We start from the raw sequence: 27,500 nt of genomic DNA, 5'->3' as shown, positions 1-27,500 counted from the left end.
TAAATGTTAAAGCAGCACGATTTGAGTGATGCTGCAATTGCGGAGGGGTCATTTTTGAGGTTGGAAAGTATATTAAATGTATCATGGTGCAGCCCCACAATACTTCAATTACATTTCTACACATATTTACCCTTTAACAAATATTGTGCATCCTGAAATGTGGATATAAAACTAGTCCAAATTGCATTTTCCATGAAATGCCAACTAATTGTTCAGCTGTACTCCATATTGCCCGGCCCTAAACGCCTTGATTTCCCCCTCAGCTGTTTATTGCTCTGTAAATGCACCTCCTCTTCCCTCCTGCACCTCATTGATCTTCTCTAAGAGTATTTTCTGGTTCTCCGGACCCTCGTTCCTCCTCAGGTTTTGGCACAGTTTAATCCTCCATGTTTTTTTAAACACAGACGTCTCCCCCTAGTGTCCTAACGGAGGAACTGCTTCCTGCTCCGACACTTTGTTCTTCATGATAACATGGTCCATCTTCCTCCTCCTCACCACTGCATGTGTGGGGGTTGTGTGTGTGTCTGGCTGCTGTAGTGTGTGTGAAGCAGTGTGTGTGTGTGTGTCGAGTCGTGGCCCTGCAGCCACTCCCGGTACAGAGTCTGCAGGACGGGGTTCAGCTCGGGCAGGCGGACCGGCAGGCTGCTGTAGGCGTCCTCCATCTGCTGCACCAGAGCTTTATCCACACGGCCCCCCCCATCACTCTCAGCCTGACCCCGGCCGCTCAGACACCCTGCAGCAAAAGAAGGGTGTTTGTGGGTTTAAATGTACATAAAAAGATGCTTTAAAAACACAGTTTGACATTTTTCAGAAGAAAGTTTCTAACAAGTGTCTAAATAAGACGACTGAACCTCATCATTAGCCACCTTTAGCTTAGCGGTGGTGACGTGAAGTCATGTGACCGTGCTGTAGTTCCTTTATAGCCCAACATTAGCCTCCTTTAGCTTAGCGGTGGTGACGTGAAGTCATGTGACCGTGCTGTAGTTCCTTTATAGCCCAACATTAGCCGCCTTTAGCTTAGCGGTGGTGACGTGAAGTCATGTGACCGTTCTGTAGTTCCTTTATAGCCCAACATTAGCCGCCTTTAGCTTAGCGGTGGTGACGTGAAGTCATGTGACCGTGCTGTAGTTCCTTTATAGCCCAACATTAGCCTCCTTTAGCTTAGCGGTGGTGACGTGAAGTCATGTGACCGTGCTGTAGTTCCTTTATAGCCCAACATTAGCCGCCTTTAGCTTAGCGGTGGTGACGTGAAGTCATGTGACCGTTCTGTAGTTCCTTTATAGCCCAACATTAGCCGCCTTTAGCTTAGCGGTGGTGACGTGAAGTCATGTGACCGTGCTGTAGTTCCTTTCCCAACATTAGCCACCTTTAGCTTAGCGGTGGTGACGTGAAGTCATGTGACCGTGCTGTAGTTCCTTTCCCAACATTAGCCACCTTTAGCTTAGCGGTGGTGACGTGAAGTCATGTGACCGTGCTGTAGTTCCTTTATAGCCCAACATTAGCTTTTTACTTAAAAAACATTAAGTGCTGTATATGTGCTTTAATCTGAAGGACACCAGTATTTTCTAGACCCTTAAAGGTAGTTTTTGAGGCTCGATCTGACGGGATAACACTTTAATTCTAAAGTCCTGTATGTGGTTGTGTGGTTACCTCCGGGGCAGGACAGCACCTCCACCAGCTGGTAGGGAACGCGGCCCTTCCTCATGCGGTGAACCAGAGTCTGGATGTTCCTGAAGCCGTAAACCGCCGCAAACTGCAGCAAAGTTTCCCCGTCGCGCTCCAGAGTCACCTCCTGGAAGTCTCTGTTCCTGGAAGACCAACGAGGAAGAGAAGAGTCTCAGACTGCTGTGTAAGTGACGCCCCACTGCAACCTATACGCTCGTGTTGGATGGTCTTCCCTGACTATAGACTGAAACACTGGCACATCCTGATATATAACGGCTATTTCTTGGTGCTCTTCCTCCCTATCTAAGGATCTACATCTCTCTAGTGTGCTTCACCTCAGAGACTTGTACGTGATCTCCTGAACCTCCAGACCGAACAGTTCTTTCGCAGCGTGTTTGAAAACGTGCTCCAGAAATCCTTCAGATCCTCGGCCCTCGTGCCTCAGCAACGCCGCGTCTCCAGCCTCACCCAGCCTGCAAACACAGTATTTTATATATACTAAATACATGTATATATATATACTGCACACTGCTAAAAACAGACGTGGTGAAATACTCTGAAAAATGTAATATTCTACGAGATTTAAAGTGGTTGATTTGCAAAAACAGCACCGAATATTGAGATTTTTCTTCCTGTAAATTCATGATAACCAGTGTAAGTACTCACACGTGGTCCAGTGGAACTGAGTCCAGCTCCTCCACCGACACCTTCCTCTGCTCCATCAGGTGATAGATCTCCCCTGGAACACCAAAGATTAAAATCAATACATACACACTACTACTACTACTACAACAACTACTACTACTACAACAACAACTACAACTACTACTACAACTACTACTACCGCAACTACTACAACTACTACTACTACTACCGGTACAACAACTACAACTACTACTACTACTACCGGTACTACTACTACTACTACCGGTACTACTACTACTACTACTACTACTACAACTACAACTACTACCAGTACTGCTACAACTACAACGGGTACTACTACTACTACAACTACTAATACTACTATTACTACTACTACTACAACTACTACTACTACCACTACTACTACTACTACAACTTGTACTTACATTATACTACTACGTACATTTGATATCCAACTCCTTCAGCCTACTTTCAGCTAAAGACATCATTCAACTATTCAGCTTTTTCTGCATTTTCAGCCGAGTTGAGCAACACATTTACGCAGCTGACAGCATTCACAGTTGTTATTGAGATGGAGGTGAGCGTACCTGAGGTGAGGACACAGTCCACGTCGCGGCTCTCCAGCAGGCCGTTGTAGAACTCCTCTCTCACGGCCTCCAGCTTCTTATCGAAACACGGAGCCACCAACACATGAAACACCTTCTCTGGACTCAGCTTCTGCTCAGAGACACAAACAACACCAGAGGCATTAACATATGATGAGGAAGAAGCTGGTGTACGGAGCGTTTTACACAAATATGTTCTATAAACCCAGAGTCTACAGAACGTTTGGGTTCACTTTCAATTGTCACTAGTATCATTGTCCATGTTTTACTGTATTTTTTATTTGTTTTGCTTTTACATTTTTAAATTGTTTTATTCATTATTAACATGTTATGTTTTCCGGCTGTTGTGATTGGTCCACAGCTTAGGGATGTCCCGCCCCTTGACTCTCAGCTCACCTGCTGTTTGGAGAAGAAGTCTTTGACCAGACATCCCATAATCTGCTGAGGAGACCTGGCTGTGCAGATATGAGGAGTCACCAGACTGCCCAGAACACGCTCCGAGTACCGGATCCACCCTACACACACACACACACACACACACACACACACACACACACACACACACACACACCACACACACACACACACATACACACACACACACACAACACACACACACACACACACACACACACACACACACACACACACACACACACACACACACACACACACACACACACACACACACACACACACACACACACACACACACACACACACACACACACACACACACACACACACATCACACACACACACACACACACACACACACACACACACACACCACACACACACACACACACACACACACACACACACACACACACACACACACACACACACACACACACACACACACACACACACACACACACACACACACACACACACACACCACACACACACACACACACACACACACACACACACACACACACACAATGTAAATACTGCTACTGTAAATATCTTTTTTATGTTATTATAGTTTTCTTCAAATTGTTTTCTATCTGTGTTTTAAATCTTTGTTGTATTTGATGTATGCACCACAACACCAAGTACAATTCCTTGTTTGTGTTAACCTACCTGGTGATAAACCTGTTTCTGATTAACACACATTGTTAAACTAACATTGAACCCTCTACACACAACACTTAAAGGGGACCTATCATGCAAAATGCACTTTTGTACGTCTTTTCTACATGAATATGTGTCCCCGGTGTTCCAGGGAACTCACCAAGTGTCAGAAAACACAACCCTCTCTATTTTCCTCCATACCCAAATCTCTAAAAAAGGGGCTGCAACGGATCTGATAAAAACTGATCCAGATTTGAACACTGTCCTGACGTCAGGACGGTGGCGCTACGGCTATTGGGCCAACTCCACCAATCAGGAGGAGACAGCCACGGCCATTGCCGTTCGAAAGCGCTGGAGACGCTGTAGTACATATGCCAGGCCTGTAGGTGGTGCTGTTCTCACAGAATCAGCCCTTGCAAAAACAGAGCTAAAAAATGTCAAATTGAGCAAAATGAGGCATGGCTAAAATGCATGATCTGTTTGGTATTTTGAAAAAAAAAAGTATAAATATGCCTTATATAGGTATGGTCCTACACTATATTATTCAAATATAGCATGATAGGTCCACTTTAAGATAACTAACTCTACAAGCTGAATGAATGGAAGTCAATGCATTTGTTGGAAAAAGTCTCTCTCTTGGGTTCATATCTGTGATGAAGGGAGTGGTGGGAGCTTCTCTATCTCTTCCCTGCAGCCCCACTGATATCTCTGCTATAAAACGAGCTGCAGCCGCAAAACCATTCACTCCTCCTCATGTCGAGGACTGTAGTGCTGTGAGCTCAGCAGAATAAAGAAAAACACATGTTAGGACACTACTCGGGTCATGAAGTGACCCGAGTAGTGAAAGTAGAAGTACTGACTAAACTTCTTTAAAGTTAAAGTAAAGAGGGCTTTGAAATGTACTTCAGTAAAAAGTACCCATAACTAGCAGCTGTTTTAAAGAGTACCTGACCTCCCTTTATATTAATAGAACAATAATGTCATTGTTAGCTAATGAATGTTTCCATGCTGAACAACGGCAACATGACAACGTTTTCATTGGTCCCTCTTCTTTAGAGAAGACCAGGAAATGATGGATACACGGATCGTGTTCAAATCAATAGGCACGCAATGACTCTAAATAATAATGATCACGCCACCAAACACACATTCAAACTAAAGGAACCAGCCTGTTTGGAAAATGTAAGAAGTAGAAAGTACAGGTATTTGTGTTCAACATGTAAGAAGTAGAAAGTACAGGTATTTGTGTTCAACATGTAAGAAGTAGAAAGTACAGGTATTTGTGTTCAACATGTAAGAAGTAGAAAGTACAGGTATTTGTGTTCAAAATGTAAGAAGTAGAAAGTACAGGTATTTGGGTTCAAAATGTAAGAAGTAGAAAGTACAGGTATTTGTGTTCAAAATGTAAGAAGTAGAAAGTACAGGTATTTGGGTTCAAAATGTAAGAAGTAGAAAGTACAGGTATTTGTGTTCAAAATGTAAGAAGTAGAAAGTACAGGTATTTGTGTTCAACATGTAAGAAGTAGAAAGTACAGGTATTTGTGTTCAAAATGTAAGAAGTAGAAAGTACAGGTATTTGGGTTCAAAATATAAGAAGTAGAAAGTACAGGTATTTGTGTTCAAAATGTAAGAAGTAGAAAGTACAGGTATTTGGGTTCAACATGTAAGAAGTAGAAAGTACAGGTATTTGTGTTCAAAATGTAAGAAGTCAAAGTAAAAAGTAGTCAGAAAAATAAGTAGTGGAGTAAAGTACTGATACCAGAAACATGTACTTAAGTACAGTAACAAAGTATTTGTACTCCACTACTTCCCACCTCTGATTGGCTGAACCAGTGAGACAGTGGGGGGTAAACGGGGAGGAGAGAGGGAGGTTTACCCGGGCAGGAGGAGGTGAACATGGGCAGAGCGGTGGAGTCTTGGTTCCTCCGGCGAAACCTCTGAACAAACTCCTTCTGACTCTCTAAGATACTGAAGCCTGCAGCCAGAGTGCTGTCCAACACAAAGTGCACTCCTACAAGGACACACAAACAACAACAACAACAGAGAGGTAAGATCAGAGGCCTGTACTACGAAGCTGGTTCAACCTAACCTGGATATGTTTGAGTTAGCCGGTTGGCCCAATCCAAAACATACGCGCTCTGGCTAAGCTGTACTACGACGCTGGTTATCAAGTGGATCGCTCAAGCCAGCCGTGTCCTATCTAGTTAGGTGCGCGTTCACATGAAAGGGGTGGTATTTGGAGCATTCGACCAATCTCAAACACGGACAAGCGTACTGACAGCGCAGCGTCATACTTCCTGAATGAAAAGTGAACTTTAATATTAGTCAAATATGAAGAAGTTAAACTTTAAACATCCATGACTTAAACACTTTATCCAGGATAAAAGCCACATAGCTGCACCTGCAAGGTGAATACAGCTGGTAAAAGAAACAGTGTTTGAATGCGTACATTAACAGGTTTATGAAATCACTGCCCCGTCCAAGACACGATCTGACTTTAATTACATTTGACTCGAGTGTTTCGTCAACTTAATGTGTTGCTTAAAATAATACTTCTGCATACAGTATGTGACACTGTGAGTGTTGCACGGCCAGATACGGCTCAAGAAGCTGACTCAAATAAGGAAATATATGATACATTATGATGTGATATGATATGAATGATAAAGGGACACATCGACGTCTGCACTCACAGTGCCGCGGACTGTACTTAATGTTACTCTGATCCGGTTACTTATGTCGTGGCAGATATTTAAGTAAGCTTTCTTAACGCTAATGTTATAATAGTCAGATTGCTCTGAAGATGGGAGGGGATATTCTATTAATGTTCACGTTCACACAGTCAGTTGATTTTGGCCGGCCGTCTTTCCTGCAACGGCAGTTTTTCTGTATTTCCTCTATCCTGTAATATGACTTGATCGCTTTAAACTCCGCACACGGAGCTCTGATTGGTCAGCAGGCGGTGCTTTCACTGAGTTGATCTCTTAGCCTGCAACCTAACCTGCTCCCGAGGAGGTTTGCCGCTCAGCATAAGTTACCATGGAGATCTAGCCTGCTAAAAAGAGAACCAGCGTCGTAGGACCGGAAAGCCCGAGTTCTCCCTGAAGTCAGCCGGCTAAGCGAACATCCGGCTTCGTAGTACAGGCCTCAGATAAAGGAAAATGGGAAGTGGAGCATCTGTGGTTCTGTACTGTGTTGGTTAAAACGGGTATCAAACTTTATTTATAAAGCACTTTTCATACACAAAAGTGGCGATAAGTGCTTCATAAATCACACATAAAAACAATTCTACCAATAGCAGTCAATAAACACAGGAATGAAGAAAACAAGTATAAAATAAATAAAAATGAATAAATACAAAATGATAACATTAAAATGATATAAGAATACAATTTAAATAAAAATACAACTGAATAAATTAATTTAAAAAAACAAGAATTAGATAAAAAAATGAAAATAATGAAAAATGTTTTTTTAATAATAATAATAATAAGAAAATTATAAAAATAATTATAATTAATTTTTAAATAAAAGGAACACAAATTAAATAAGAATACAAATAAATAAAATAAATAAAAAAAGAATAAAATAACAATTATTATTCTAAAGGCGTACCTAAACTCTTGAGGAAGCCGCAGAGTTTGTGCGCTGCCTCTGTGATGTCCACTCCGAACTTCACAGCGAAGAAAGGCAGAGACTGCGGACACACCGAGGCGACCAGGACCCGTCGCTTCGACACGTCACACTTCTGAGAGCGAGGAGACACAACAGAGGGACATCTTTAAAGTGTGAAACTCCCCTTTTTTCAAGAAAATATATATCGATCAAACAATTATATACACACAAAACACGGTCAACGGTACACAGGTACACACACAGAGTATAACATTAAGAAATAAAGAAAATAGTGACAAACACAAAAGGTAAGGTTTATCAAATACACATATTTGGTCTCGATTTTCCAAATAAAAGTGTGCAATATTTGGTCTGAAGCCACTCACATTTTTCTCTTGTGAATATTAAATGCTCCCAAAGACAAAACTAGTTTTATAAAATAAAACAATAATTGTATTTAATCCATCACCTTTAAAGTTTATCAAAATGTCCTCACCCTTAAGTTATATCGTTTGTCCCGTTTCTCGGATGTTATTCGAAGTGCAACACTCCCCAGTATTGTCCGATTTCAGAGGTTGTTTTATTATTGTTATTATTATGAGTTTTTACCTTGTTGAGCGCCAGCACTCGCTCCAGCTCCTCCAGGTTCTGCTGAGAGATCTTCAGACTCTCCTCCTCCGACAGACAGCCGTCACAGGACAGACAGGAGCTGAGCAGCAGGGGGGATTCTTCAGGGAACTGGAGGGAAACGGGGGGTAACAGTATGTAGTGTCTCTACTTTAAAGAGTCCTCTCCTGATGATGTTCAGGTGTATATCAGTATGTAGTGTCTCTACTTTAAAGAGTCCTCTCCTGCTGATGTTCAGGTGTATATCAGTATGTAGTGTTTCTACTTTAAAGAGTCCTCTCCTGCTGATGTTCAGGTGTATATCAGTATGTAGTGTCTCTACTTTAAAGAGTCCTCTCCTGCTGATGTTCAGGTGTATATCAGTATGTAGTGTCTCTACTTTAAAGAGTCCTCTCCTGCTGATGTTCAGGTGTATATCAGTATGTAATGTCTCTACTTTAAAGAGTCCTCTTCTGCTGATGTTCAGGTGTATATCAGTATGTAGTGTCTCTACTTTAAAGAGTCCTCTCCTGCTGATGTTCAGGTGAATATCAGTATGTAATGTCTCTACTTTAAAGAGTCCTCTTCTGCTGATGTTCAGGTGTATATCAGTATGTAGTGTCTCTACTTTAAAGAGTCCTCTCCTGCTGATGTTCAGGTGTATATCAGTATGTAATGTCTCTACTTTAAAGAGTCCTCTTCTGCTGATGTTCAGGTGTATATCAGTATGTAGTGTCTCTACTTTAAAGAGTCCTCTCCTGCTGATGTTCAGGTGTATATCAGTATGTAATGTCTCTACTTTAAAGAGTCCTCATCTGCTGATGTTCAGGTGTATATCAGTATGTAGTGTCTCTACTTTAAAGAGTCCTCTCCTGCTGATGTTCAGGTGTATATCAGTATGTAGTGTCTCTACTTTAAAGAGTCCTCTCCTGCTGATGTTCAGGTGTATATCAGTATGTAGTGTCTCTACTTTAAAGAGTCCTCTCCTGCTGATGTTCAGGTGTATATCAGTGTGTAGTGTCTCTACTTTAAAGAGTCCTCTCCTGCTGATGTTCAGGTGTATATCAGTATGTAGTGTCTCTACTTTAAAGAGTCCTCTCCTGCTGATGTTCAAGTGTATATCAGTGTGTAGTGTCTCTACTTTAAAGAGTCCTCTCCTGCTGATGTTCAGGTGTATATCAGTATGTAGTGTCTCTACTTTAAAGAGTCCTCTCCTGCTGATGTTCAAGTGTATATCAGTGTGTAGTGTCTCTACTTTAAAGAGTCCTCTCCTGCTGATGTTCAGGTGTATATCAGTATGTAGTGTCTCTACTTTAAAGAGTCCTCTCCTGCTGATGTTCAGGTGTATATCAGTGTGTAGTGTCTCTACTTTAAAGAGTCCTCTCCTGCTGATGTTCAGGTGTATATCAGTATATAGTGATAGGGCCCTTTTCAATAAATATTGGTCGGAGCAACCGAGGGAGACATTTCTTGACCATTGCTCATTGGAAACTACACTTCCCATAATGCAACTTGATGCCATCTCTCCTCCCATGCTTGGTGAATGCTAGGAATCTGACGGATCTGTGAGAGTTTCTGAGCCGTGAATCACGCAGAAGTTTGAGCTCGTGTTTACCGAAGAGGGGCTCACATTTATTTTGGAAACCTGTCCTTAAAAAAAAACTATAACTCGGATACAATGTCTAAAGAAATCTTAGTCAACGGAGACTAAGAGGGGCAGACCTAACAAGCAAAGTGCATCCATACAAATGTGTGATTACAGAAGCTTAGTGGTTTAAGTGAAGAGAAAACACAGCATCAGATTTGAGCAGATACTCAAGGTTGGGATATTAAAAAGTGGTATCGAGCCAGTCTGAATAAATGCTTTGACACACATGTACTGCGTTGTTCAAAAACTCGAGTGTAGGAACATCTCAGGTGGATTTATTTTTGCATTACCTGTCCATTGACTTCCTCTGTCTCCAGGTGTGAGTCGGCACCATCTTCACTCTGCTTCTTGTTGCACTGTGTGAAACATCGATACATGTTACATTTGTTTTCAAATTCAGCATGCATAAGATAATCAACTGATATATATGTGAGCAAAAACTAAGTCTGCAACTAGTTATGGTTTTCATTATTTGTTAAATATCCTCAAAGTCCACCAGGTGTCACTTAAACAAGATATTAAACAGAGAAAAGCAGCTAATCTCCATATTTGAGAGGCTAAATCCGCAGATTTCTTTACTGTCAATCAAAACATGTGTGCAGCTTTACTCCTGAGAAGCAGATCCAAATATAAAGTCACTATAGGGCCACAAACAAGTACAAAAAAGCATGAAAAACACATGGTATTTAATGCTAGAATATGCTGTTAAAAGTGACGCAAGACATCTCCACATTACACAGGCCGAACGCTGACATTTCCGTATGAACATGTGCTTTAAATATGAATGAATTCACTCATTTAACAAATAGTTGCAGGAGCTCACCTGTTTGGTGCAGTTCTCACACTTCTCCTTGCGCTTCGGTACGTTGACCTCTGACATCTTCCTCTGCGGTTACCTGTGAATAGAGCACGTTATATATATATATGTAAAGATATATAAAGATTAAAGCACTATTAGCTTCCTATTGCTGGTCATGTCCTCTGAAGCATGAGGACTGTCCTGCTACTGGGAGATGTCTTTGCTTCTAAGCCCCGCCCTCCTCTCACTGTTATCCAATCACAGGCAGAGCACTAATCATCGAAACAACAGCCATATAAATGGTGGGAAATGAACACACAGTACCCTGTCATTAACTTTTTAATGGCTCAGGGTAATTATATACGCAGTAAAACAGAAACAGACACAATCACAGAGATGTAATTATGTTTCAAATAAGTCACGTAAATACAGAAAAAAGTGGTGTGTATTGTATTTTATACCTAAGGAAGAGGATTAGGGACACATGAGGACATCTCAAAAATCTGATTTCAATAAGAAACAATAAACATTAAAAGGTCCCATGACTCATGGCCATTTCTACTGATCATAATTCCATTGTTGAGGTCTACTAGAATAGATTTACATTGTTCAATGTTCCAAACTCACATTGGTTTCTCATACAGCATCTCTGTATAGTATGTGTATTCACTCTGTGTCCTAAACGGCTTGTTGGAGCTCCTGCCCTCCCCCCCCTCCCTGTGAGCCCAGTGTGCTCTGATTGGTCAGCTCGCCCACTCTGTTCTGATGAGTCCACCACCGTTACAGCGGAACATCAGTGTTTATGTGTTACAATGGCGTTTGTTAGCAACCAGGAAATGACACCAGTAATGACAAACAGATGAGAATGCTGCGTGGGGTCTGGGGGCCGTTGCGGGGCTCGCTGCTCAGCCCTTTGAGGCTCGAGGAACAGACAGTGTGAGCTGGATTACTGGTGTAATTTCCTGGTTGCTGCGTGGGGTCTGCGAGACACTGTGGGTGTTTCTCAATCGCGAGTAAAGCTGCTTCAGAGCCCGGCATACTTTGTAGCGAGAAATTTCGAGGCTGCACATGTGTAGACTCTGCGGTCTTAAAATCCCCACAATGCTTTGCGCACGGACCAATTTCCCCAAATCTGTGGCGGAAAATGTAAGGCGGGGCCTTTCATATGACGCACACCTGCTAGCGTGTTCCACTCTTCGTTTTCCGAATGCCAGGAAGGATTCTTGCCTCGTTTCTGAAGCAAGTGACTCGGAAGACATGTGCTACCAAGCAAGCGTACTCGACATTGAGAAACACCCACAGCCTGAGAAAAGATAAGGCTGAGTGAGTGTGTGTGTGTGTGAAGAGCTCCACAGATTGGTCCATTTGGTCGTCCATACGTCACTGTGACCAGGAAGACACAAATGGAAAAAGAGAAATGTCCAACGAGGCGTTCTGGGGCAGCATAGACAGGTCTTTTCTGTGTTAGTTTTACTCGCTACAGGGTGTACTTTGAGGGTTTGTGACTCTGCAGACCGTTTACATGCAGAAAAACCTACATAACACACAAGGAGATGGGTAATAACCGGAAAAGCATGACATGGGACCTTTAATTACAAATATATATAGAACTGTAATAAATATAATAAATAATAATTAAAAAAACAGATCAGATATTTTTCTCAGAAATTCAAAGGTATTTTCCCTTTGGTCACATCCGGTCACATCCCAATAAATTGTATCTCATATGGCCCTAATCCTCTTCCGTAGCTAAATAAACAGCTCGTATCTTCCGTAGCTAAATAGACAGCTCGTATCTTCCGTAGCTAAATAGACAGCTCGTATCTTCCGTAGATAAATAGACAGCTCGTGATACATAATAATATTACATTTGATTCCTAACCCAGATGAATTAGAAATATGTAACACAGTAAATGCAATAATAGATCTTACCACAAGATTAGCCATCGCCCCTGAAGGACCCCATACGACCTCATATCTTTACAACATGTATTCCTAATAGATAATCAGAACATTAAAGCTTATATTTTAAGATTTGTACTCACCTTTTACTCTTATTTCACAGACAAAGACGCAGAAGGACTTCAGAGGACAATCAGACACAGCAGGGGAACTCGGTTACTCAACACTATTTCAATATTAAGCAGTATTTCTTTAAAGTTTAATCATTTGTAGACGGTGTCACAGTTTCCTGAGTTTAACCTCCGCTGTTATTTTATAATACTGGTAAATAAAAGTGCTTTTTGATTCCGTTATTTAAGACAGTCCGGTGTGTACGTCTGACTCCATTGTTTTCTAACCGGTATGCCGGAGTACGCATGCGCAGACGGCGGGTTCTTCATCTTCGATTTTTTTGTCGTTGATTTGGAGCCCTACTGCCATCTGCTGGACTACAGTGGATACAATAAATAAAATGTATCAAAACAATACAATAAATACATACAATACAAATAAGAAATAAGTCAAATAAATAAATAAAATGAATTAAATAAATAAATAAAATATTTGATAAAACAAAAGCATGTATACACACAAATAAATATGTGTGTAGTGATTCTTATAGCACTTTACTTCATGACAGGGAAGTTAACACAAATAATGTGAGGTAAACTAGGACAGGGTATAAGCAGGAATCAAATGTAACACCTTTTAAGACCTTTTTTAAGACCCTTTCCAAACATTTTAAGACCTCATCGCCACTTCGAGTTCTAACCGGTTACATTGGCGACACACTTTACCTCACATTAATTAAAATATCAGATGACGTCCAGTCCAATCCAACGGGATGCCATAAATAAAGTACACAGAATCACACTACACACCTACGCAATGATTACATTCAGGCAAACTGTAGAATACAACCTCTTTGGACAATTTATATACTTATTGAAAACAAGCTACAAAATGTAATACCTTGGAAAATGCCGTTTAATACTTTTTAATACTTTTTAATAGCCTTAATTTTCGCTAAATTGGTTAATCAACTTTTAATACTTTTTAAGACCCCCCGCGGACACCCTGTAGGATCCGGTAGTTAACAACCCATATCGTATTTTTCCAAGAGTAGACGTAGACGTGGAGACGTTAAGAGATCAATTAATGCGGAAGTGGCTTTTCAAAGTAGTTGGATTTTCAAAGTAGTTCCCAAACAAACAAAAATACGAATATTCTCAAAATAATTTTAAAGTAAAGCTAGTATAACAAATAAGGAAGATAATGGTTTTTGAAAAATGCATTCGTGTTGTATGAAAAACGAAAAACGTGCGCAGTAAATCTACATGTATGCGTTTGATGCTTTTATTTCGAAGGCGGCGAGAAAGTGAGCTCGTCCAATCAGAGGCGAGGGATCCAGGAAGGAAGTCGTGTTGTTGCATTAACATGAAAATAACTTCCTTATAATTCACGACATGTGTTTCCTCCACAAATAACCGTTTTCTAACACTGCAACGCGAAAACTAACGCAGAGGAAGAAGATTTAAAGGTAAGAAATGTAACATGTCTTAAAGTTTGTATATTTATAAAGCTGTTTTGAGGCAGAGAAGTGTCCATTACATCCAGTGCATCTTCTGCAGGAGCATCTTTGTGTCTTGGTGGGTTTTTAGATTTATTTAAGGAGTTTAATTGCTGAAAAATAATCGCAAAACATACATGTTATTCTCCTACCTCCTGTGATATGTAACCAGGCATATAACCTGTTTGTATTTGTGTATCCACCTCTGTCCACACCCTAAAACAATAGAGTTGGATGGACTCTGCTGATACAAAGTCTGTGGATAATCCTCTGAAATACTGTCCACAGATTAAAGTTTGGAGACTATTTCTGTATGTATAAAACAGAAACCAATCTGCATTACCCTAATTAACTTGGACATATTTGATTAACAGACTGGATCAACTCTCAATGATTAACATCTGCAGAGAAATACACATAAAACACAAAAACCTCTTAAAGAAACATTAACAATGAATCTATTTAAGATTTTAGTGAACGTTGGGACATTTTAACGGTTGAAGTAAGGTGACTTTATGTTAAGTAAGGATGGTTGTGATATACACGTTCCCTTTGTTAAATTAAGATAGGAGTAATGAATTAATAACCTTCATCTATTTTGTCTCATATTTGACTAAATCAGGGCTTAACCTTAACTATCATGGTTACCGAAGACAGGATAAAGAACTTTCTGTATTTCAACTCCAGGATATATTTCAGTGGTTTGTATTAAAGGTCCCATGTCATGGCCATTTCTACTGATCATTATTCCATTGTTGAGGTCTACTAGAATAGATTTATATTGTGACATTTTCCAAACTCACATTGGTTTCTCAAACAGCATCTCTGTATAGTATGTGTATTCACTCTCTGTCCTAAATGGCTTGTTGGAGCTCCTGCCCCCCCCCCCCCCCCCCTGTGAGCCCAGTGGCCGTCTGCGAGACACAGCGAAACCCAGCCCGAACACACACACACACCCACAGCCTGGCTGGGAGTTTGTGTGTGTGCTCACACACCGACTCACAGCCTCGCCGCGTCCCGCCGTCTCAGGGAGGAGAAATCGGCGGAGCTGCAGCTGAGAAAAGATTGAGTGTGTGTGTGTGAGGAAGTCAGTGGATTGGTCAATTTGGACCAATCCACTGACTTAACGTAACGGCTCCGCGGACGCAACATAACGGCTCCACGGATTGATCCATTTGGATATGGGCACGTCACTGTACCCAGGAAGAAAACAATGGAAAAAGAGAAATGTCCAATGAGGCGTTCTGGGGCAGCATAGACAGGTCTTTTCTGTGTTAGAGTTTTACTCGCTACAGGGTGTACTTTCAGGGTTTGTGACTCTGCAGACCGTTTACATGCAGAAGCTTCATAACACACAAGGGGACGGGTAATAACCAGAAAAGCATGACATGGGACCTTTAACTGGTATTAATATCATGTGAAATATGCTTTAACTACATGTAAAGTGTATATATATGTTTGTCTGAGTTCAGATGGGTTACATGATGGTAGAAGAGCACAGCGCCACGCTGCTCCACCTGAAGAGATCTCCAGGCCTGCGCTCCTGGTCTCTGCTCGTTGGTAAGTGTGTGCGCAAATGTTACGATACGATACGATAATACTTTAATGGTCAGATCGAGTCTGAAATGCTCCTTGCATCACAGCAGCTCCATGTGGAACATCAACAGACAAATATCAGGACACAAGACATGGAAAACAAACATTGAACATAACAGCAGGATCAGTGAGAGCTGCTCAAAGAGCCTTCAGCGTGCATCTGATCTGTCGCTCTGTGTTCACTGAGAGGACAGACTGGAGCACAAAGGATGCTTCAGGCTGACTTTATTCAATCTCCATTAGATGGTAGCTGTTCATATTATTTGCTCAGAGCATGCTTGGGGTCCCAGATGATGTTGTTGGACAGTCTCACAGGTTATTATGCTATAGTGACAAACAGGGGTTAAGTTGGGATTTGATATGTGGGGGGGCTCTGTGTGGAGGTGCGAGAGGGGGGCGGAGGTCGAGGATCTCATTATTTGACCTTAAGGGATATACACTGTGGCCCTAAAGCAACTGCTCCATTATCTGTATCAAATGCACACATTGATGCCACCAAATGTCACAATAAAAATAGAAAGTACTACAAATAAACTGGAATTAATTTACATCTTAAATTATTAATATATATACATAAAAAAAGGTTTACAAATATCCAACCTTCAAATTGCTTTTTTAAATCAACACTGCTCTGCACACGTGCTAAAGAACATTTGTGTGGAAATCTCAATTCATTTGTAGGGCTGCGTGAGTATGGCCAAAAGTATGGGAGTAAATCTCACTGTAAACTATTTAATCATCACCAAATTCTGTGTTATTATGACCGATCATAACTCAGCTTTATGCAGACATACATTTAGCATGGTGTACAAATACAGGGCCGGTTTTTGGCATAGGCGGTCGCCTAGGGCGCCAGATCTGGGGGGGAAAAACCCTTTTTGACTGTTTGCGCTCATCCTAATTTTCTGCCTTGATGTAACAACATTCATAATTAAGTCAAGGTAACACCCTTTTCACCCCGGTTACACTTTTCAACCTGTACGATGAGCGCTGTAAGTGATGAAAGTGGGGGGTGTTGGCTTATCAGGCGTCCGCAGCTCACAGCCAAAGTGGGCGTGGGAGCGAGAGAGAGAGATAAATGCAATTTATGTAAACAAATATTTCCAAGGCACTCCTTTATAATTATTTGGATAAACAGGTTAGAAATCATTCCAATGTATACTATAGGACAGTAAACCAGAAATATCATTTAAAACTTGAGAGATATAAAAATATGCATAAATACATTTTAACTAGGTAAAATAAGATATGAATGAACAACAAAAATAAAATAAGTTACATTTATTTGTTATTGGCTATGGTTGTTGGTTATGTTCACATATTTGATTATTAAAATGTAAACAGATCTTTTTCATATGGGTGTTTAGAGTTGTACCCCCTAGATCAGGTCTCTAGTAATGTGTGCTTAAAGTGCACCAGATTGAAGCATTTGACTTTACATTTTCAAACATTTCTTCACACACACACACACACACACACACACACACACACACACACACACACACACACACACACACACACACGCGGTGCTGCAGCTCCTGATCGGAGCAGAGACACACGTTCACTAAGCGGAAAAACTATATCATGTCACAGAGATCTGCTATTTTAAAGTGAAGTCAACATATCGACCCTAAATAAAGTCTATATTAAGAACGAGAGATGGTTTAACATATGGCTTAAACAAATGACAAATGAGCGAGGGTGATGACGTCAGAGCATCGTCCTATGTGCCGGCCCAATTGAACCCCTGGTGACAAACATGTAACATAACAGCAGGATCAGTGAGAGATGCTCAAAGAGCCTTCAGCGTGCATTCGATCTGGATTCAGCTCTTGTTCACACAATCTGTGCAATAAAACATAAATGAACATCCAAAACTAATAAAACTGCAACACTACGTCGATTGACATTAAAGTAATATTCTGTTTTCATTTATAATCCAATAGTTAGGTATTTCTTCTTGTAGAAATGCCACAAAATGCTATTTTTTGCTTCTCAAATATAGAGATTTTCTGCCGTTCTCTGTTTTATATCTCTTCAACAACATACTGCGGGTTAGTAGCACCACATTAGGTATGACTTTATCACGCTTCTTTGTACATTTTATTACTTAGAAATGGTTTATGACCCTCTGTAGTGACTTAAAAACATATATTTAACTGATACATATACTGCTAATTCAAACATCTGTCACCCTCGCTAATTAATCTAGTAAAGTACATAGTAGCACCTTTTTCTACATTAGCAGAGAGGAGTGAAATCAAATCCATTTCACAATCAAATCTCCCCATTGTCCATTTAAAAAAACAGCATGAAAATGAATGGCCAGTAAATAAATAGTGTGAAAAATATTCTAATTTATGTTTTTGAATTTGTGTGCTTGTTTGATTTTTAAATATATGTTTGTATGACTTCATAATATTGATTATTTCATGTTTCTATTTGGTGTATTAGTGTAAAAAAAGGGATTTAAGTAGCATGGTCATGTCCTGCCTTCACTGTATGCACATGAATGGACTGTACTTTTAATATATGAAATAATAATACATTTATTTTGTAAGCGCTTTTACAGGTGCTCAAAGTCGCTTTACAGAGATAGTGAAGAAAAGAACAACAAATAAATCACACATTAGAAGCCAGATTGAAGAGGTGAGTTTTTGTGAGTTGTTATATGAAATAAAATCAATAATATGTCTAATTTATTTTGCAGGTATATCATCTGTTGGGTTGGCGGCTGCATACTACAGCTCAGGTACATCAAACTAAATAATATTTTTCTGTAGTTTAACTTGCTGCAGCTCCATTATAGTCCCTGTGTTTCTAACCCCACAGACAGTATGTTGTGGAAGCTCTTCTACGTGACGGGCTGCCTGTTTGTGGCCATGCAGAACATGGAGGAGTGGGAGGAGGCCGTGTTCGACAAAACCAAAAACCTGATCGAGCTCAAGACCTTCAGTCTGTACGCTTTAGTGCTGACGCTGTGGAGGAAAGGCCACGAGAAAGGTCAGTAACACTGGAGCTATCTATCCATCTATCCATCCATCCATCCATCCATCCATCCATCCATCCATCCATCCATCCATCCATCCATCCATCCATCCATCCATCCATCCATCCATCCATCCATCCATCCATCCATCCATCCATCCATCCATCCATCCATCCATCCATCCATCCATCCATCTATCTATCTATTCATCTATCTATCTATCTATCCATCTATTCATCTATTCTCTCTCTCTCTCTCTCTCTCTCAGTTGTGCTGGATCTGACCCAGCTGTGTGACGTCTGCGTTCAGGAGGAGAAGGTCAGATATCTGGGGAAGGGATACCTGCTGATGCTGAGGCTGGCTGCGGGGTTCTCCTACCCCCTCACCCAGAGCGCCATGCTGGGGGGGCGCAGGTATGTTTCTTCTGCTGTAAAGGTCACCTATTATGCAAAATCCACTTCTTCATGTCTCTTCTACATCAACATGTGCCCCCTCTTCTTCATGTCTCTTCTACATCAACATGTGTCCCCTCTTCTTCATGTCTCTTCTACATCAACATGTGTCCCCTCTTCTTCATGTCTCTTCTACATCAACATGTGTCCCCTCTTCTTCATGTCTCTTCTACATCAACATGTGTCCCCTCTTCTTCATGTCTCTTCTACATCAACATGTGTCCCCTCTGTGGAAAGAGACTCTGAAAGTTTCAGGAACAAAGATTCTCTCTCTTTTTGTCCTGATCCATTTATATAAAAACCTATTTTTATTCTCTTGTTCCTAACAATGCACATCATTTTAAGTGAATAGAAAATAAGGTGTAATGTAGCTTGATAAAATCCAGGATAAAAAGATATCTACACAAATGTGTCTCATAAAAAAACACATAATTTTCAGCGTTTCAGCCTCTTAAAAGCTCATGATTTTTGGTTTTAATACCCAGAGTGTTATTATTCTGGTTCTCTCTCACAGCTCTCACAGAAAAAGATTGTGAACAGTCATAAATGTATTTAAAGACCTCATTATGAACTCAATGAATTTTGTAAAACTTGGATTGAAAGCCTTCTGATTATATAGTTATTATTAAATCCAAATAACATTCGGAAGAAAAGGCTCTTTCTAAACAACACAACACAACAAATTGCATAACATCCGTGTGATCCTCCTGTTTCTCTCAGTGATGTGGAGGCGTTGGCTGCTTTGTTGAAACGTTTCCTGGGTCTGGAGGAGCTGCAGCAGCGCAGGGAGAAAGAGGAGGAGGCTCAGTATGCAGGAGAGGAAGAGGAGGAAGAGGAGAATTCTCTGGATAACAGCAGTGATTCAGAGGAAGAAGCAGAAAAACTCTGATCTCTCTGAACGCATCACAGAGGGTCCAGGTTTACTGATACTGTTAGCATGAGCATGAAACATCTAGCCTCTTCCAGATTTTTTTTTTTGATACGTCAGGTGGGATAACGGCAGCTTTGGGAGGCTAGAGTAAAATATTTAAATGACATTTTTCATGTGACTGGGACGGCAACATTATCAAATTGAAGTACACTATGTCATTTTTGTTTGGTGTCATAGCTGATCGTTGCAATCAGTTTCTCCTGGTTAGGATTATTTCGTTTTTCATCGTTCAGGAGGTTTTTAACAGAAGCCAAATTATCCACAGAGGTCTCCTTACAAAAAAAGCACTCCTCTTGTTTAAAACTGATGAAAACCCCTGAATAAATCAAGTTTTTCATAAAAAATCACTGTTTCCCTGGTAGACACTGCTACAAGCTAACTGCTAATGTCTGCTCTGCTTGTTTATCTGATAATTTAAAATCCAGATGTTTGATCAATTAAGTATTAAGGAGGATTTTAATTGAAGCTGAACAATCCACTGACGTCTTCTCCTCTCCAAAACAAACACATGTATTGAGTAAAACCCCTTAATACACTGAATAAATCAGTTATACGTTAAAATCAGTGTTTCTCCAACACTGTTTGGATGGTAGCAATAGCATCCAAACACAGATTACATACAGATTAAATACAGATTAAAAGAAACATTTGACCTGCAGCAGAATTATATACAGAGGTGTCCTCCTCTTTGAAACAAACATTCATTCAGTAAAACCGATAAATACACTGAATAAAGCAGTTTTACTTTTAAAAACCAGTGTTTCTCCAATGCTATTTGGATGCTAGTTTAAGGCTAACGTTAGCTCAGCTTGTTTCTTTGGTAACTTAAGGTCCAGATGTCCGATTACTAAAATCTTTCATCTGGTTAAAGAGGTAAACAAATCCTACTGAATATACTAAAAGTGTATGCTAAAAATGTGGCTTAAAATTGTATAAAAAGTCAATTTATGACAGCTTCTGGAAAACGCTGACTCATGCTAAATCCTAAGGGCTAACGTTTGCTCAGCTTGTTTCTTTGGTAATTTAAGGTCCAGGTGTCTGTTTACTAAAATATCTTTCCCCTGGTTAAAATATAGAGTTAAAACCCATCTATATATACATAATGTATGCTGAAAATGTGGCTTAAAATTGTATAAAAAGTCAATTTATGACAGCTTCTGGTAGACAATGCTGACTCATGCTAATGTGACGCCTTAACAGGAGATATTACAAATTTCCCTGAATATACACATCTCAAATAAATATATAACATAGGTCTTGTTTTAAGAAATGTAATGTGGAAATGTTACATATTAGACCCTTTTTTAAATGTTTTGTCATCCATCCATTTGTCGGCAAACCTTCGAACAATTTTACGAAATATGTAAAAACGTTCTTTCTCTGTAAATGAAGATGCCTTAGCTTTTTGATCTAATTACTGTTTGGGAATACACTCCAGATTAACTGTGCCTTCCTACTGAACTCTAATGAGTGTTTATGGGTGTAAATGAAAAGGAAAGTGCTTTTTCCCCAGAGTGTTGTGGGACCACCCAGATAATAATCACCTTTAGCATGTTGAGATGAACGTATGTGCAAACTGTAATCAAGCGTGAAGGATTTTCATGGCTCAATTAAGAGTACATTATATGTGAAATGCTTTGACTTATGGTAGTTTTTCTGTTCTTTTTTTAATACCTTATGTGAACCAAAGACTGAATCTCAGGCAAACTATACCCTTTTTTTCTGTATTGTGTATAAAATGGTGTCTGTATCTCCAATACACTTTTTGTCAAATTCAGCGAATAACTCCTCAATGTCAGAAAACAGGTTTTAAATGTAGACCTTTTTTACCCAGACTTTACCTTTTACTTTAGATTAATGTCAGTGTCTTCTGTTCTCTTAAAAAGAAAATGAGAATTGTGATTGTTTGTTGATTCATTAGTCTTTGCTTATTTTGGAAGGAATTATATAAAATGATTTTATAACTAAACCCAAAGTCCCATTTTTGTATTATTTCCTTCCTAACAGTTTGTGCAATTTACATTCATCAGTTGGCTCTTACATTCACTCCTGTTCATTTTAGATGGCAGTAGACATTTCTTTTATACTTAACCCTTAAGTATGAAGCAAATGTACACTGCACAACGTCAGAAAAGGAGACTTCACTCACTATAAGCCTGGCTTTTACAATGCAATTCTGTCTGCCATGGGACGTAGGTAAGTTTGAGAAACCGGCTCGAGATACACTTTTTGTTATATTCCATGGAATGCTCTTAACATCCCGATATCAATTAATATCTTAAGTGCTTTGACAAAAAACCCATAAAAAAATGTCATCTGTGGAAGCCGTAATACTGTAAAAAGCACGACCAATCATTTTAGCCTTTTAGATGGCCTACCTGCCTGTCAGCCTTCCATCTGTGCACAAACTTATCTGGTGCCCTCATTGGTCATGTGCGTGTTCGTGTGTGTTGGAGGAGGGGCTCTGTAAGGAAGTGGCAGATTTTTTCCGGCTGTGTATTTTCAAATTCTAGCGCACTCGAACTGGTTTCTCCAAAATGACCTACCCCACCTTTAACATGACAGTGAACAATATGCTTTTTACGCAATATAATGCAGTGGAAATGAACCATTTGAATCTTGAAATGCTAGTTAGTTGCAATCTGACTTTGGGAAACATAACTGCGTTAATACAAAAAATGATTTATTACAATTATTAAAGTTATTATACTGTAACTTCGACAACCCTAATTTCTTAGACTTGGAGGTAAATGAAAAGCAATCAGGTTGTTTTTGCTGTTACAACACTCACAATTACACCATTTGGGAGAACTTTAACAGATGTGTTTTGCCACTTAAAGTGCTGGTTGCAAAAAAACAACAAATCAACATTGAAATGCATCAAAAAGCAGTCTGATATTGAGCTGGTAAAACATTCTAAGGCTGCGTTTCCGTCACACAGGCAGAGAAATCCTCCATGATCCTCTGCAGAGGAGCCACCACAGGGCTGACGTGCTCCTCGATCCACTCCTCGGCGGTTGAATCTGGGTAAAGACGAACCATCTCCTCTTTCAAAGCCTCCACCTTCTCCTGGATCGTAGCCAAATACCTGAAAGCAGAAGGGATTTCGGTAACACGTTATATTAAGGCGAGGACATGTGTCCTCCTGTTTCTATTCCGTCTGGACCAATGAATAAAGCTCATCTGATTCAACAACGATCTCCGCTAAAGAGAGGCGCGTCAAAACCCACAACCCCGACAGAGAAGTGGCTTTTAAATGTAGACACGGATTAAAACGCCACCACACATGTTCACCATCAACTAGTTGTTAATTAACATGCATATTAGCAGTATACTGGCTCTTTATTAGTCATTATAAAACACTTATTAATGCCTTATTCTACATGACCATATTCTACAAGTAATAAGCCATTAGTTGAGAGTTTTTCCTCAATAACCCTCTAATAAGTGCTTATTTATTTTAAGTAAGGACGTTGTTGTACATGAGTTTGGGTTTTAATATGCTCAATATGGGCCTAATAAGGCAGTAGTATCACACGAATAGTAATTCTCCCATAATTATTGTCTATTCTTATGTAACAAGACATGAAACTACAAGTGTTAATTGTGTCAAAATAACTCAAAATTAGGTATTTCTAACTCAGAATATGTTGAAATGAATGAAAGGCAAAGCTGTGTAATGAAATAAAAGACTCACGTTGATGCTTGGCTGTGAATCTGCCGGGTGATGAGGGAGGTGACCATCTTCCTCTGTCTGTGGAACGGGCTGAACCATCCTCTGACGTACCTGCAGGAGCACAGGAGCACAAGCTGTCATCATACACAAGTAGCTAAAGAATAACACTTTTCGTTTATTTACTGCGAAGGGTATAGGAACAGTTTGGAGATTAGCTTATTCTCTGAGAAGATGTACCACTCTCATGCCTTTAACATGGATTAATACAGTGGTTCTCAAATGGGGGTACACGGACCCCTAGGGGTACGTTGGAGTACTGCAGGGGGTACGTGAGATTTATTTTATGTTAATGAAAAAAAAAAAAAAAAAAGAAAAAAAAAGATAAATATACCAATTTTAGGAAAAGTAACGAAGTTTGAGCAGTGTGGGTTTTATATTAATAGACTAGAGTTACACATATTTCAAAACACGAAGTGTAATAACTGCAGTTGCCTCCCTGTCAGAATGACAAAGGTCCTCAGTGAAGCACAAGCCCATGTTTCTCAAATTGTAAGTACAACTTATTAAAAAGATCAGTTCAATGCAACTAATGTCGTCTCAGTGTTATTGCATGATATTAAAATTGGTTTGCCATGAATTTAGTGATGGATTGTAAACATTTGAAATGTAGCATTTAAGTGTTTCTCAGTTACAATGTTGTTGTTTTAATAAATCAGACACTGATGGTGCAAGGCTGTACTTTACCTCTTAATATAGGCTTTTTTTCACTAACAAATAGTTTTTGCGCTGATCAGGAGGTACTTGGCTGAATTTTTTTTTCAAAGGGGGTACATTATTGAAAAAAGTTTGAGAATCACTGGATTAATACATGTAGAAAGTTCTGTCACGTGGCTTACTTCTTCTACTCTACAGATCTGAAATCAAAATAGTTTGAATATGTTAGCACAATATACATTAGCGTGAAATACGTTAGCTCGAGATACCTTCACTTTCGAGAGAATCAAAATTGTCAATCAGGAAGTTCCTTTTCATAGCATCAAATATCTGAATTTAGACACATTTATCAGGAGAATTAATACTTGAACATACATCAGTTTGATAAGAACAAAAAACATCTTTGGGCAAAATTCAAAAACTTACTAATTTCCATTTCCCCCCCGTATGCTGCATTTTCATATCTATATAAAAGGCACTAGACTGGTATCGATGGCCTTGGGAATAACAGGCGTTTGCTTTTTGAGTTGGTAGCTGCAATGGGATATTTTTCGGACTATTTGGGCTTCGTTAAAATGGGAAGTCTGCCCATAACTCACATGTTGTTGTCAAAGAATCGTATGTCGTCCGAGTTCAGCAGCGCATTGAGCTCCACGGTTAACTCCGCCAGCCTCCGCCCTGGGAACAGAGAGTCGTCTGCAGAAGTCCTGAAGACACATGGGACAACATACTATCAAAACCTAAAGATACCTACGAGAGAGTGGTGCAGGAATGAGTCCTAACATCAGAATCAGAATCAGAACACCTCCATTCGTCCCACAGAGGGGACATTTACATTGTTACAGCAGAAAAGAGCCAAAGACAGCTTAATGTTAACTAAGAAGCATGCATAACAAAGTATTAAAGATAAAACAAGTTACACAATTTACAAAATACACATCCTGTAACAGTGCTGAGGATTTAGCAGCCAGGTATATATTGCACAGTTATTAACGGCATATATATCGACAAGTCATTTTGTACAAACTGGTTCATACAACTGCTGGAAAACCTCAGCTGCTATATTCCTCAGAGCTGCATCCTGTCCTTCTTCCCACTCTCCTCCCTCTGTGCATCACTTCTTTCTTCCCTCTCCCTATTGCTTCACCTAAATAACCCCCTCCATTTCCTCCTCTTCCCTCCTTCTTTCTCCCTGGTTCCTTTAATTCTCCTACCATTTCTCATCACTCCCTTTCTATAGTTTCCCCCCCTTTTTTACTTTCCTTTCCCTCCTGCTTTCGTCCACTCCTCCCAAAACATTGAGTCCTGAAACCTGGAAATGAGTCAGCATTTCAGCACTTCCTGGTCCCTCGTGTTGAAGTCAATGGTTTGCTAAATGTGTTTTTGGTCGGCCTAGAAAAAGCTGCATCCCTGCACCACTCAGTGTAGATCAGGGCTGTCCAAACTCTTTTCACCGAGGGCCACATACAGAAAAATATAGGAACGTCTGGGCCGCTCACTAGAGGTATATCGCCTCATAAGTTCAGTTATAAGTTGGAAAAATCAATCCAATGTAGGTAAATTATTCTTGATACTTGAAAATGCTGTAAGAAAAAAACAGCTCACAGCTTTCCAGTTTACTTTATTGTGTTAGCCTCATGTGGCCCCCGGGCCGTAGTTTGGACACCCCTGCTGTACTTCATAAAACAATGGTGGACCTCACCTCACAAAAATGTCCCAAATTGGGATGAATAAAGTACTTCCTACCTCCCGATGTCCTCCACCTCCACTGAGGGGATTCCCAGTCTCTCTGTCACGTGTCTCTGAGCCTCGGCACTGAACTGACCCAGGATCAGCGTCTGCAGACAGGCTGCGAGAGAGGGGAGAGCCGTGGGCATCAGCTCACACAGCACGGACAGGTGGTCGTACCTGCAAACACATCGTATAACAAGCTGTGTCTTAACGTCACATGGACATACTGTTCGAGAAACATATGAAAAAGAGAAATGTGTCCTTGCATCACAGCAGCTCCATGTGTAACATCAACAGACACATATCAAGACACAATACATGAAAAACAAACAACAAACATTTAACATAACAGCACAATCTGAGAGAAAAGCTGCTTAAAGCACCAGAGGTGGGAAGTAGTGGAGTACAAATACTTCGTTGTACTTAAGTACATATTGTTCGGAATACTTTTTACTTTGACTTCTTACATGTTGAACACAAATACCTGTACTTTCTACTTCTTACATGTTGAACACAAATACCTGTACTTTCTACTTCTTACATGTTGAACCCAAATACCTGTACTTTCTACTTCTTACATGTTGAACACAAATACCTGTACTTTCTACTTCTTACATGTTGAACACAAATACCTGTACTTTCTACTTCTTACATGTTGAACACAAATACCTGTACTTTCTACTTCTTACATGTTGAACACAAATACCTGTACTTTCTACTTCTTACATTTTGAACACAAATACCTGTACTTTCTACTTCTTACATGTTGAACACAAATACCTGTACTTTCTACTTCTTACATGTTGAACACAAATACCTGTACTTTCTACTTCTCACATTTTCCAAACAGGCTGGTTCCTTTAGTTTGAATGTGTGTTTGGTGGCGTGATCATTATTATTTAGAGTCATTGCGTGCCTATTGATTTGAACACGATCCGTGTATCCATCATTTCCTGGTCTTCTCTAAAGAAGAGGGACCAATGAAAACGTTGTCATGTTGCCGTTGTTCAGCATGGAAACATTCATTAGCTAACAATGACATTATTGTTCTATTAATATAAAGGGAGGTCAGGTACTCTTTAAAACAGCTGCTAGTTATGGGTACTTTTTACTGAAGTACATTTCAAAGCTTCTTTACTTTGACTTGAGTAAAGAAGTTTAGTCAGTACTTCTACTTTTACCAGAGTATTTTTAAACACGAGTATCTGTACTTCTA

At 40.0% G+C, this 27,500-nt stretch overlaps 3 protein-coding genes across 4 annotated transcripts in view; 1 reads left to right on the top strand and 2 right to left on the bottom strand.

Annotated features, from left to right (window-relative positions):
- The window catches only part of narf (nuclear prelamin A recognition factor), a 13,516-nt gene extending 509 nt beyond the window's left edge, over nt 1–13,007 (bottom strand). The window contains exons 1-12 of one of the 2 annotated variants that reach the window (XM_034133003.1): nt 12,730–13,007; nt 10,709–10,781; nt 10,176–10,241; nt 8,241–8,369; nt 7,632–7,764; nt 5,893–6,027; nt 3,333–3,451; nt 2,919–3,048; nt 2,332–2,404; nt 2,001–2,138; nt 1,651–1,808; nt 1–733 (exon numbers count right to left, since the gene is read on the bottom strand). The exon at nt 1–733 is cut by the window's left edge and continues 509 nt beyond it. In XM_034133003.1, the coding sequence (XP_033988894.1) occupies nt 492–733; nt 1,651–1,808; nt 2,001–2,138; nt 2,332–2,404; nt 2,919–3,048; nt 3,333–3,451; nt 5,893–6,027; nt 7,632–7,764; nt 8,241–8,369; nt 10,176–10,241; nt 10,709–10,765 (1,380 nt within the window). In that variant the 5' untranslated portion in view covers nt 10,766–10,781; nt 12,730–13,007 and the 3' untranslated portion in view covers nt 1–491. The remainder of the gene's footprint in view (nt 734–1,650; nt 1,809–2,000; nt 2,139–2,331; nt 2,405–2,918; nt 3,049–3,332; nt 3,452–5,892; nt 6,028–7,631; nt 7,765–8,240; nt 8,370–10,175; nt 10,242–10,708; nt 10,782–12,729) is intronic. The other variant, XM_034133014.1, reaches the window with a different exon arrangement.
- Nucleotides 13,008–14,046: 1,039 nt separating this feature from the next.
- Nucleotides 14,047–22,132, top strand: LOC117484463 (cytochrome b-245 chaperone 1 homolog). The gene is made up of 6 exons (XM_034132938.1): nt 14,047–14,165; nt 15,668–15,755; nt 18,502–18,543; nt 18,624–18,794; nt 19,049–19,193; nt 19,953–22,132. The coding sequence occupies exons 2-6, from the start codon at nt 15,668–15,670 to the stop codon at nt 20,119–20,121; spliced, it is 615 nt and encodes a 204-aa protein (XP_033988829.1). The 5' UTR covers nt 14,047–14,165; the 3' UTR covers nt 20,122–22,132.
- Nucleotides 22,133–22,825: 693 nt separating this feature from the next.
- Nucleotides 22,826–27,500, bottom strand: part of hexdc (hexosaminidase (glycosyl hydrolase family 20, catalytic domain) containing) — a 10,126-nt gene continuing 5,451 nt past the window's right edge. Inside the window, exons 10-13 of the mRNA XM_034132750.1 lie at nt 26,300–26,461; nt 25,153–25,260; nt 23,861–23,950; nt 22,826–23,251 (exon numbers count right to left, since the gene is read on the bottom strand). Of these exons, the coding sequence (XP_033988641.1) occupies nt 23,080–23,251; nt 23,861–23,950; nt 25,153–25,260; nt 26,300–26,461 (532 nt within the window). The 3' untranslated portion in view covers nt 22,826–23,079. The remainder of the gene's footprint in view (nt 23,252–23,860; nt 23,951–25,152; nt 25,261–26,299; nt 26,462–27,500) is intronic.

Source organism: Trematomus bernacchii, unplaced genomic scaffold, assembly GCF_902827165.1.
Source record: "Trematomus bernacchii unplaced genomic scaffold, fTreBer1.1, whole genome shotgun sequence".
In the NCBI taxonomy this organism is placed as follows: Eukaryota; Metazoa; Chordata; class Actinopteri; order Perciformes; family Nototheniidae; genus Trematomus; species Trematomus bernacchii.
Note: the sequence above shows the minus strand (reverse complement) of the source record. Positions and strands in the feature narration are given on the sequence as shown.

Bases quoted from the DNA above. Each gene is read 5' to 3' on its own strand.
- LOC117484463 (XM_034132938.1), top strand. From the start codon at position 15,668: ATGGGTTACATGATGGTAGAAGAGCACAGCGCCACGCTGCTCCACCTG. The intron at 18,544-18,623 runs GTACATCAAACT...CTAACCCCACAG, and splicing joins GGCTGCATACTACAGCTCAG to ACAGTATGTTGTGGAAGCTC. The intron at 18,795-19,048 runs GTCAGTAACACT...TCTCTCTCTCAG, and splicing joins GAGGAAAGGCCACGAGAAAG to TTGTGCTGGATCTGACCCAG.